Source organism: Salvelinus alpinus, chromosome 24, assembly GCF_045679555.1.
Source record: "Salvelinus alpinus chromosome 24, SLU_Salpinus.1, whole genome shotgun sequence".
Lineage (NCBI taxonomy): Eukaryota > Metazoa > Chordata > Actinopteri > Salmoniformes > Salmonidae > Salvelinus > Salvelinus alpinus.
The window spans coordinates 32,964,736-32,977,562 of NC_092109.1; the positions used below are offsets into that span (position 1 = coordinate 32,964,736).

A 12,827-nucleotide genomic window follows, 5' to 3' on the forward strand; every position below is an offset into this window, starting at 1 on the left:
TCTGGGCTTTTGCTCTGCCACTCAAGGACTTTCACACACTGGTTCTGAAGCCAAGCCAGCATTGTTTTAGCTGTATGCTTGGGGTCATTGTCCTGTTGGAATGTAAATCTTCACCCCAGTCTAAGGGTGTTTGCACTCTGAAGCAGGCTCTCATCAAGGATTTGCCTGTATTTGGCTCCATTCATTGTTCCCTCTATCCTTACCAGTCTCCCAGTCCGTGCCACTGAAAAGCATCCCCATAGCATGATGCTGCCACCACCATGCCTTATGGTAGGGATGGTGTTAGACAGGTGATGAGCTGTGCCTGGTTTTCTCTAAACATAGTGCTTTGCATTCTGGCCAAAGAGTAATTTTTTTGTATTATCAGACCACATAATCTTTTGCCTTATGCTCTGTCTGTCACGTGCCTATTTGCAAACTCCAATCGTGATGTAATTTGCCTTTTTCTCAGGAGTGGCTTCCATCAGGACACTCTCCCATAAAGTTCAGATTGGTGAAAAGCTGTAGACTGTTGTCCTTTTGGCAGGTTCTCCCTTCTCAGTCAAGTAACTCTGTAGTTCTGTTAGAGTGGTCATTGGGTTCTTGATCACCTATCTGACCAAGGTCCTTCTTGCCCGTGTTAGTTAGACGGCCAGCTCTAGGCAGTTTGGCTAGTTCCATATATTGTCTATTTCCCAACGATGGAGACCACTGTGCTCTTGGAAACTTTCAACACTATAGAAGTTGTTTTATACCCTTCCCCAGATATGTGCCTCATCACAGTTCTCTCAGAGATCTACGGATAGTTCTTTGGACTTCATGGTATAGTTTCTGCTCTGACATGTACTCTCAACTGTGGGATCTTCTATAGACATTTGTTTCGTTAAAAATATATAATGTCCAAACAATTGAATTGGCCACAAGTGGACTCCAATGAAGTTGTTGTGACATCCCAAGGATGATCAAAGGAAATGTGATGCACCTGAGCTCAATTTGGAGTGTCATAGCAAAGGGGTGTGAATACTTATGTACATTAGTTATTTATGTATTTCATTTTAATAAATGTGCAAAAGGAATATCTAATAACATGTTTTCACTTTGTCATTATGGGGTATTGTATGTAAATAGTGAGAGAGAAAAAATATATTTAATCAATTTTGAATTCAGGCTGTAGCACAAGAAAATGTGGTATAAGTCAAGGGGTATGAATACTTTCTGAAGGCACTGTATGTTATGAGTAGGGGTCTGAGTTTTACACGGATGTAGTATTCACAAACTGTTGCTGTTATAGAGGTTACCTGACAGAGCCAATCTTCGGCACTGCAGTCTAAATTGTAGAGAGCAGACATCAGTAGAGTACATCATTATGAGGCGTATAAGATGGTTAACAAGTGAATTGTTACCCCAATGATTAACTTGAAGGGATTTGGAATGTATTGTGTCTTTAAGTAATGTAGTTGGTTGTCCTCACACTGGACACCATTAATGTTGGGCATTGTCCTCACACCAGATGTGTTTTGTCATATAGTAGTTTTTATTGTTATGTAGCACTTTATTTTAAAATAGTTATGACAGTAACTTAAACCCATGTCCTGTCCTGCTCTCGCCCGATTGTTCTTAGAGACATGGTTGAGGAAAAAGCAAGCTCTCTAGAGAAGCTTTCCTAGTTTAAACACATACGTGGGTATGTGTATAGCATTCATCTCATTCAATGAAAGCTATTCGGTGTGTCTCAAAAGTCACTTTGAATTGAATATGTTACCTGTGTCTACACATTGGGTGTTGTGTTTGCTCAAGGTCATTCAGTATTAGATACTGTCTTTGTCTGCCTGCAGGAGATGAATCTAAATGTCATTTTTCATTTCAATAAAAAAGCAATTTATTGGAGCATGGAAGGGTTGATTTTACAACCAACAAAGATGACCCAGTTGTTAGTTGTTATAGCCTGACTCCTCTATGGAAAAATGTGTTCAGTATACGTACAGACCAGGGTGGTGAGTTTGATTAGTTGAATAATCTCCTGGTTTAAAAAGTTTTCTGGATATTTTTGTGCCATGTAGCATTGATCAAAGTGTCCAACCAAATCCCATGTTTTTGATTTATTCAATATGGTTGAACGGCAGAAACAGCTCACCAGGGGTCACTGATTGTCAGAAACAGCTCACCAGGGGTCACTGATTGTCAGAAACAGCTCACCAGGGGTCACTGATTGTCAGAAACAGCTCACCAGGGGTCACTGATTGTCAGAAACAGCTCACCAGGGGTCACTGATTGTCAGAAACAGCTCACCAGGGGTCACTGATTGTCAGAAACAGCTCACCAGGGGTCACTGATTGTCAGAAACAGCTCACCAGGGGTCACTGATTGTCAGAAACAGCTCACCAGGGGTCACTGATTGTCAGAAACAGCTCACCAGGGGTCACTGATTGTCAGAAACAGCTCACCAGGGGTCACTGATTGTCAGAAACAGCTCACCAGGGGTCACTGATTGTCAGAAACAGCTCACCAGGGCTCACTGATTGTCAGAAACAGCTCACCAGGGCTCACTGATTGTCAGAAACAGCTCACCAGGGCTCACTGATTGTCAGAAACAGCTCACCAGGGGTCACTGATTGTCAGAAACAGCTCACCAGGGGTCACTGATTGTCAGAAACAGCTCACCAGGGGTCACTGATTGTCAGAAACAGCTCACCAGGGGTCACTGATTGTCAGAAACAGCTCACCAGGGGTCACTGATTGTCAGAAACAGCTCACCAGGGGTCACTGATTGTCAGAAACAGCTCACCAGGGGTCACTGATTGTCAGAAACAGCTCACCAGGGGTCACTGATTGTCAGAAACAGCTCACCAGGGGTCACTGATTGTCAGAAACAGCTCACCAGGGGTCACTGATTGTCAGAAACAGCTCACCAGGGGTCACTGATTGTCAGAAACAGCTCACCAGGGGTCACTGATTGTCAGAAACAGCTCACCAGGGGTCACTGATTGTCAGAAACAGCTCACCAGGGGTCACTGATTGTCAGAAACAGCTCACCAGGGGTCACTGATTGTCAGAAACAGCTCACCAGGGGTCACTGATTGTCAGAAACAGCTCACCAGGGGTCACTGATTGTCAGAAACAGCTCACCAGGGGTCACTGATTGTCAGAAACAGCTCACCAGGGGTCACTGATTGTCAGAAACAGCTCACCAGGGCTCACTGATTGTCAGAAACAGCTCACCAGGGGTCACTGATTGTCAGAAACAGCTCACCAGGGCTCACTGATTGTCAGAAACAGCTCACCAGGGGTCACTGATTGTCAGAAACAGCTCACCAGGGGTCACTGATTGTCAGAAACAGCTCACCAGGGGTCACTGATTGTCAGAAACAGCTCACCAGGGGTCACTGATTGTCAGAAACAGCTCACCAGGGGTCACTGATTGTCAGAAACAGCTCACCAGGGGTCACTGATTGTCAGAAACAGCTCACCAGGGGTCACTGATTGTCAGAAACAGCTCACCAGGGGTCACTGATTGTCAGAAACAGCTCACCAGGGGTCACTGATTGTCAGAAACAGCTCACCAGGGGTCACTGATTGTCAGAAACAGCTCACCAGGGGTCACTGATTGTCAGAAACAGCTCACCAGGGGTCACTGATTGTCAGAAACAGCTCACCAGGGGTCACTGATTGTCAGAAACAGCTCACCAGGGGTCACTGATTGTCAGAAACAGCTCACCAGGGGTCACTGATTGTCAGAAACAGCTCACCAGGGGTCACTGATTGTCAGAAACAGCTCACCAGGGGTCACTGATTGTCAGAAACAGCTCACCAGGGGTCACTGATTGTCAGAAACAGCTCACCAGGGGTCACTGATTGTCAGAAACAGCTCACCAGGGGTCACTGATTGTCAGAAACAGCTCACCAGGGGTCACTGATTGTCAGAAACAGCTCACCAGGGGTCACTGATTGTCAGAAACAGCTCACCAGGGGTCACTGATTGTCAGAAACAGCTCACCAGGGGTCACTGATTGTCAGAAACAGCTCACCAGGGGTCACTGATTGTCAGAAACAGCTCACCAGGGGTCACTGATTGTCAGAAACAGCTCACCAGGGGTCACTGATTGTCAGAAACAGCTCACCAGGGGTCACTGATTGTCAGAAACAGCTCACCAGGGCTCACTGATTGTCAGAAACAGCTCACCAGGGCTCACTGATTGTCAGAAACAGCTCACCAGGGGTCACTGATTGTCAGAAACAGCTCACCAGGGGTCACTGATTGTCAGAAACAGCTCACCAGGGGTCACTGACTGTCAGAAACAGCTCACCAGGGGTCACTGACTGTCAGAAACAGCTCACCAGGGGTCACTGATTGTCAGAAACAGCTCACCAGGGGTCACTGATTGTCAGAAACAGCTCACCAGGGGTCACTGATTGTCAGAAACAGCTCACCAGGGGTCACTGATTGTCAGAAACAGCTCACCAGGGGTCACTGATTGTCAGAAACAGCTCACCAGGGGTCACTGATTGTCAGAAACAGCTCACCAGGGGTCACTGATTGTCAGAAACAGCTCACCAGGGGTCACTGATTGTCAGAAACAGCTCACCAGGGGTCACTGATTGTCAGAAACAGCTCACCAGGGGTCACTGATTGTCAGAAACAGCTCACCAGGGGTCACTGATTGTCAGAAACAGCTCACCAGGGGTCACTGATTGTCAGAAACAGCTCACCAGGGGTCACTGATTGTCAGAAACAGCTCACCAGGGGTCACTGATTGTCAGAAACAGCTCACCAGGGGTCACTGATTGTCAGAAACAGCTCACCAGGGGTCACTGATTGTCAGAAACAGCTCACCAGGGGTCACTGATTGTCAGAAACAGCTCACCAGGGCTCACTGATTGTCAGAAACAGCTCACCAGGGGTCACTGATTGTCAGAAACAGCTCACCAGGGCTCACTGATTGTCAGAAACAGCTCACCAGGGCTCACTGATTGTCAGAAACAGCTCACCAGGGGTCACTGATTGTCAGAAACAGCTCACCAGGGGTCACTGATTGTCAGAAACAGCTCACCAGGGGTCACTGATTGTCAGAAACAGCTCACCAGGGGTCACTGATTGTCAGAAACAGCTCACCAGGGCTCACTGATTGTCAGAAACAGCTCACCAGGGGTCACTGATTGTCAGAAACAGCTCACCAGGGGTCACTGATTGTCAGAAACAGCTCACCAGGGCTCACTGATTGTCAGAAACAGCTCACCAGGGCTCACTGATTGTCAGAAACAGCTCACCAGGGGTCACTGATTGTCAGAAACAGCTCACCAGGGGTCACTGATTGTCAGAAACAGCTCACCAGGGGTCACTGATTGTCAGAAACAGCTCACCAGGGGTCACTGATTGTCAGAAACAGCTCACCAGGGGTCACTGATTGTCAGAAACAGCTCACCAGGGGTCACTGATTGTCAGAAACAGCTCACCAGGGGTCACTGATTGTCAGAAACAGCTCACCAGGGGTCACTGATTGTCAGAAACAGCTCACCAGGGGTCACTGATTGTCAGAAACAGCTCACCAGGGGTCACTGATTGTCAGAAACAGCTCACCAGGGGTCACTGATTGTCAGAAACAGCTCACCAGGGGTCACTGATTGTCAGAAACAGCTCACCAGGGGTCACTGATTGTCAGAAACAGCTCACCAGGGGTCACTGATTGTCAGAAACAGCTCACCAGGGGTCACTGATTGTCATGCATATTGTCTCTAGTAGTCGACGCGAGACACCCATCCAAACAAATCACTAGTCACAAACCTTTGTCCCTCGTTTGTATCAACTTTATTGGCCCTTCCTCTTTTTTAAATGTTAAGAAATCAATAACACAAGTAACATGGTATTGGCCCAGCTTGAACCCTACATTTGGAACACTTGTAGTTGCCTTCAAGCTCTTTCAAATGTTCTTCTAGCCATAATGAGTTTTACAGTGACAGAGAAATAGCTTGTTAACGTTAAATTGCCTCTGGCAGTTTATTTAACTGGCATTCAACTCCATCGTGGCCTTTACTATTGTGCCAAGTTTCAAGCCAAAGCTAACAAGTGAAGATTAAAAGATATACGGACCTCTCCACATATTTCTTCAACATTTGTCTGGCTGGGTCTGTTGGTTGTATTCAACCCTATCTTTTCCATTAACTCAGTGTATCTCACTTCTTGTCAAGCTGCCACCACCGTCATATGTTACATTTATTCTGCCAACTCTCACTATTCCATAAAGCTGCATACTGTATTTCACTTCTATGAGCTGCACACATCAATTGGATTACAATTAGAAAGCAGGACTAATGCCTCTGTCTGTCATATTGTTGAAGGCTTGGACGGAACACAAAACCCTGTTGTCCTTTAAGGAATCTGGATTCTAGCCCTATAATTTTGTTTAGCTGAGTCCTAGGGGTTTCATTTGCTCAGGACTTAATCATTCTAGCTATTTATGGATTTGTTTTTTCAGAACAGAAGACTGTTAGCATTAGTTTGACCACATTCAGTGCAGGTTATTTATCAGAAACCTTGTAACTGAGTTATCAGTTTGTCATATCTATTTTCTGGATGAATGAAAGTTAAGCTCTGGACTGATAAATGTGGAGTATCAGGAACTTTAAAGGTTACATTGAACCTCGAAGTCACTTGTGATCCTGTAACTCTGTAGTTTAGTTTCACCAATATAAGTCATTTTGACCCATATAAGATGTTGCCATGTTGAGGCAGATCAGTCATTGTGCTGGGACATCAACTCACCTGTATCTGAACTCTCATCACTGGGACCCTGTGCACTCTCATGATTTATAGTGACAGTTGGCCGTGCTCCGTAATATGCTCACGCACAGAGAGGTTGTCTTTTCACTGTTTGGAAGACAGTATATACAGTGTGGCCTGATTCTCTCTGAATATTTTCTTCTTCCTTTCAAGTGAGATTACACAGCCACATTTATTCCATTTTTATCTATCACAATTTAGGGAAATTGAATTTACCTTCCTCAAGCTGTAGTGAATGAAAATGAATTTCTCTCTGAATACATTTCATTTTCCCATTCAATCCAATCCGTTGGTCTTTAAACCAGTAAGTGATGTTGGCATTCATATAGCCTCTTTAAGGGCTAGCAGCATAGATTCCTTTGAGCCCCAGGATCTTGACACAACGCATTGCTCTTAGCCTCTTTCCCCTCATTATCACGATGGCATCGCAGTCTCCAACAAGGAAGTGGAACTGTGACTCACCCATCACCAAAGCACTGCCTTGACTCCCACCTTCCCTCCTCTGACAACTCTGACATCCGCCCCGCAGACACTTATTGCTTGGCAATCTGGGGCTTTCCATGCTTCATTACACACTAGGTCTGTGTGAGGCTGTGTGTTGCCGTCTGTAGGTTCCTGTCGTCACAGGGGAATTGAGCTGATGTGGTCTCGGATCTCTGTGGCCACTACTTCAGAGGCATTGCTAATCAACTACCAGGGGTGAATGGTGGTAAAAGTAATGTGGAATTTAAACTGTTGGGCCTCTTCCAAACCGTTGAGAGACTGTATCAGGTTTCCACTCTCCTGCCGTTAGGGGATCATTTATTTCATAATTTCTTCCATTTATGTTCCCACAGAGAACTTTATGTTGGGACCTTATAACTTACAATATTTCCACAAAGAGAGAGAGAGAGAGAGAGTGTGTGTGTGTGTGTGTGTGTGTGTGTGTGTGTGTGTGTGTGTGTGTGTGTGTGTGTGTGTGTGTGTGTGTGTGTGCATTGTGTGCGTGTGCATTGTGTGCGTGTGCATTGTGTGCGTGTGCATTGTGTGCGTGTGCATTGTGTGTGTGTGCATTGAGTCAGTGTCAGTGCATCTTTAACTCTGTTGGCTTGTAATTTGTCTGTGCTTGTAATCGTATAATGATACAGTATATCGGTGTGTAATGATGTGGTATTTATAGGCCTGACTGGGTGAATCATATGTAACAACATACGGCTGCAACCTTCCTAGAAGACCATATCCTGTTCTCATAATGTAGATTGTCTCATGTAAATGTGCCTCATCAAAAGCATAGCTATCCAATATAACCTCCATGTAGGTATGAGCTATGAGGGATCCTCTGATAAAACTGCTTTAGTACAGCAGTGTCAGCCTTCATTACAGCAAATATGGGGTAAAATGCTATGTGCTAGTATTTTAAAGAGATGCCTATTGCCTACTAAATGTGTGAGTTGAGTATCAGGATCATTACTGGAAGTGATATGTATGTATAGATTAGAAAGGTCTATGGAGAGGCCTACTGTATGTGTTGTAATTAGAGAGGCCTACTGTACGTGTTGTAATTAGAGAGGCCTACTGTATGTGTTGTAATTAGAGAGGCCTACTGTATGTGTTGTAATTAGAGAGGCCTACTGTATGTGTTGTAATTAGAGAGGCCTACTGTATGTGTTGTAATTAGAGAGGCCTACTGTATGTGTTGTAATTAGAGAGGCCTACTGTATGTGTTGTAATTAGAGAGGCCTACTGTATGTGTTGTAATTAGAGAGGCCTACTGTATGTGTTGTAATTAGAGAGGCCTACTGTATGTGTTGTAATTAGAGAGGCCTACTGTATGTGTTGTAATTAAACCCAGAATAATTAGCATTAACTGTTTGGTGCTGCTCTTTATGCATTTATAGATTGTGAATGTGCTTCAGTCACCAATACTAATGATTCTCTGTCTTCTCTGATTCCATACAGTTATCCAGAAAGCAGTAGAAGGTAAGACCATTTTTCTTTTTTCTTTTCTTTTTCTGCTACTATGAGGTAACTTACTTGACTATCATCTTCTTTCTAGAATATCTCTGATGTGCTGCATAATGTACTTTGAGGCTGCTTTTTCCTGGGCCATTTTTCATGGCATCTATGTCCAGCAACTTTTCCCTGACTGTGGCTTTAGCTGTCCATTTAACGATTGAAGAGCAAACGGCTATCTTTAACCCAACAGTTAATTGTCTAAAATTGGTTCTGCGTTGCTTTTTTGACATAGTGATTGTCTCTGTGAGACTTGCACAGACTCACACAGACAGTAGGGATGTCATCATCTGTGTGATCAGTGCTGCGCTTTGTGCTAACTGTAGCTACCATCTAAAACAACCCAGCTATTAAGATGGTTGATTACCAAGCCATTGACATCAAGGCAGTATATCACACTGTCAAAAGATTGGCACTCTGATTACACACTAATGGAAATGCTTTGCTTGCAGAATGAAAATATTTCCCCCAGCATTACTTGTCCCTGTTAGAAGGAAAACACAATTTGTCTTTGATAATGTGATCATTGGCAGTCTGTTTAACCACATCACAATAAAACAAATATAATTGCTCTTCAACAAAACAGACAGACTGTAAATGAAGATTGAACGTGGAGGTGGGGAAGCCCAGTGTAGCTGAGTTGTCGTGCAGTGAGAGACTTCCATCAGGCCTGTTAGGAGGAGCTCTGGTGGTGTAGTGGTGCCAGAGAATCCAACAGGCTCAGGGGTCCATGCTCTGGGTGCACTGGGCCTCTGCATGTTAGAAATCACTGCTGCTGCTCACCAGAACAGCCAGCTACCCACACCTGTTATCTAATACTGTTGCTCTGTACATTTGTATATTGTAAATAAATGACTGCACAGAAGGAATAAATGGTATTTTCAGTTACATTTTTACAACATGCAACGATGTCCACATAGTTCGCAATGAGTGTTGACAGTCAGCACTGTGCGTACTGTACAGTAGCTATGAACGTTGATGTGCTTGAATACACATGTTATAATTCTATTCCAAATGGTTTCCCTGACTAATTCTTACATACCATTCTGTGTGTATTATTTTGGAACACTGCACTGTCAGTGTCTAACAGTGGACTGGGAGAGTTGATTAGTAAGCAGGGGATGGTTGTAATGTGAAGGGCTATATCCAGGCCCTACATGGGATGATGACGATGATGATGAGTAGAAAGCTTCAGTTCAGAAGGGTCCTCTTTCAACCCCAGCCTCTAGTCACTCTTCATTTCCCTTGTGATGAGCAAGGGTGCTATGACCACGCTCACAGCAAAAGGCGAGCGTTGTTAAATTAACATGCTGCAAAGAGAAAGAATGAGTCTTTATTGGATTAAAGCTTTGACGTGGAGTCTGCGTCGCATCCCGGTGAACAAGGCATGAAAACAAAGATGACACTTGAAAAATGATGTGTTGAGCTAGATCTCCTCTTTTTGCTTTATCCAGGGGGATTGCAATGTGACATCCAGCAGTAAGTCTTTGTAGTCCCCATATCAATGGACCTAGATGGCTGCCTATACAAACCGGTGAACACCCCATTTAAAAATAGTAACCTCAATGCTTTTATTTTGTCTGCACTGAGGGCTTTCATACTGTGGGTTAGTGATGACAATTCTGGATTATAAGTGGTTGGAACTCCAGAGTGTCTCCAGGAGTCAGCCTGTGGAATCCCCCATGTCTGCAGTCTGTCACGGAGCCTGGGCTACCTGAATGGGGGGGGCAAGGTGGGGCATGCTTTTCAGGCCAGGAGACGTGGAGTGCAGCATCCTCTGATGTGCTGTGAGCAAAAGTGGGTCTGTGAGAGAGAGATAAGAGAATCCACAGGTGAATGTAGAACACCAACAGACAGTAACCACTGCTTCCTCTGTGTGTTAATAGTGTTGGTGTGTGCATTATGCAAACCACCATCTACAAAATGAAACAATTTTGGAGAATTACTTTATTTCAATTACCTGGTTCCCACTGGTTGAATCAATAGTGTTTCCACGTAAGTTCAATGAAATTACGCTGAACCATCGTGGAACTGACATCTGTGATTCTGTGCCCAGTGGGTTGGTTGTTTATTTTATTATTATTATTTTTTGTTGTTCCTTTTAAGAGATGTTACGATGTCATACGGTACTTTTAATAGTTGATAGAGTGATGGTGTGAATGACTCTGACCCTGTGAGAACCTCAGCACAGACATCTTCAAACGAGAGGACAGGACAGGACACAGCTTCTACTGCTGCTGCTGGTGGCCAGGGAGCTCTAAGCACCACTGTCCTTGGTTTAATCCGCTCAAGAATACTCTCCTTCAAAACACTGCAACTTCATAAAGAAACAAACTCAGCAAAAGCACAAATCCTAACCCTTTACGCTTTGCCTTTTTCTTCAGAATACTCTCACACATTAAATGTAAAATCTTAGTGGTCATTTCACAGATGGCCTTCTCGTAGTTCACTCGTGAACTTTGGATTTGATACAATAACTATGAGGTTATTAAAGTGCAGATTGTCAGCTTTAATTTCAGTGTATTTTCATTCATCCTGGGGGAACTTTTTTGAAATTTCAGCACTTTTTGTACATAGACCCCACATTTTTAGGGTTTGGATGTTATTGGATCAGACTGCTAGGTTGGAGGTTAACTAGCATTATTTAAAAGTGGCAATATGTCACTTTTTGGGTGACCTGACCAAATTCACATAGAAATGTGAGTTATAGATCTATTATTATACTTGAAAGCAAGTCTAATAAGCGGTAGATATGTTCTATGTTTCCTGTTCTTAAGTTTAGTTTTTTGCATCTTTTACTTTCGATTTTGTACACCAGCTGAAACAACAATATTTTTGCTTATGGAACATATATTTCACAGTGCTTTACGTGGTACAATGATTCTCTACACTATACTATCTTATTTTGTCACATAAACTGAAACTAAGCAAACTATTAGAGTTTTAGCAACCAGGAAATGGCGGAGCAATTTTCTGCATAGTGCAACGTTAAATACACAGTGGCACACGTATTTCACTTTCAAAGAAATGGGTTCACTCTTATTTTTCTTGGAATCATGGATGAACTGAATAGTTAGAACTGGTTAGAAATGAATGAACAAACAACAGCAACACGTTTCAATATGTGCAAAGGTTCTCTACGCACCTGCAAACAGACCTGAATGTCAAATATATATCTGTAGTAGTAATGGAGAAAGAATTATGAGAGAGAAATGTTATTGCAATATTTTTTTAAACCCACAAGAAAATCTACTTATTGCATAGAACACCTTTTTTCTCTTTTTTAAAAATCAGTCTTAATGACCTTTATAGCTGTAACGGTGTTCCTCTCTCTCTTCATACGAAGAGGAGGAGTAGTGATTCGACCAAGGCGCAGCGGGTTGTGAATACATAATGATTTATTTACAAGAACAAAACGAACTATACTTGAAACGATACAAAATAACAAAACGAAAGTAGACAGACTTAGAACGACGAACTTACATGAAACACGAAGAACGAACGAACAAGTACTTACTACAAAACAAACGAACGAACGAAACAGTCCCGTATGGTGCAGACATATACACAGACACAGGAGACAACCACCCACCAACAAACAGTGTGAAAACACCTACCTTAATATGACTCTCAATCAGAGGAAATGAAAAACACCTGCCTCTAATTGAGAGCCATATTAGGTCACCCTTTAAACCAACATAGAAACAGAAAACATAGACTGCCCACCCAAACTCACGTCCTGACCAACTAACACATACAAAACTAACAGAAAACAGGTCAGGAACGTGACAATAGCTTGTTTGCCCTCATTTTGATTGTTTTATGGAGCATAGCAGAGACAGCAGTTAACTAGATTTAGCATTTAGCAGTAATTTTATTGTTTCAAAGATATATTGTAAATGTATTCATAGACATGTAATTACAACAATGTAAAAAAAAACAGTGTGAAGGTGGAATCATTTATCTTGACATTAGAAACATGGATGAAGGGGAGTGGGGAGGAAGGGGAGTGGGGAGCGTGGAGGAAGGGGAGTGGGGAGCGTGGAGGAAGAGAGTGGGGAGCGTGGAGGAAGGGGAGTGG

At 43.5% G+C, this 12,827-nt stretch overlaps 1 protein-coding gene across 5 annotated transcripts in view; it reads left to right on the forward strand.

The window, feature by feature from the left end:
* The window catches only part of nrxn2a (neurexin 2a), a 307,444-nt gene that overhangs the window by 52,405 nt on the left and 242,212 nt on the right, over positions 1–12,827 (forward strand). For all 5 annotated transcript variants that reach the window (XM_071364597.1, XM_071364596.1, XM_071364600.1 and 2 more), the window contains one exon: positions 8,693–8,713. In XM_071364597.1, coding sequence (XP_071220698.1) covers positions 8,693–8,713 — 21 coding nt within the window. The remainder of the gene's footprint in view (positions 1–8,692; positions 8,714–12,827) is intronic.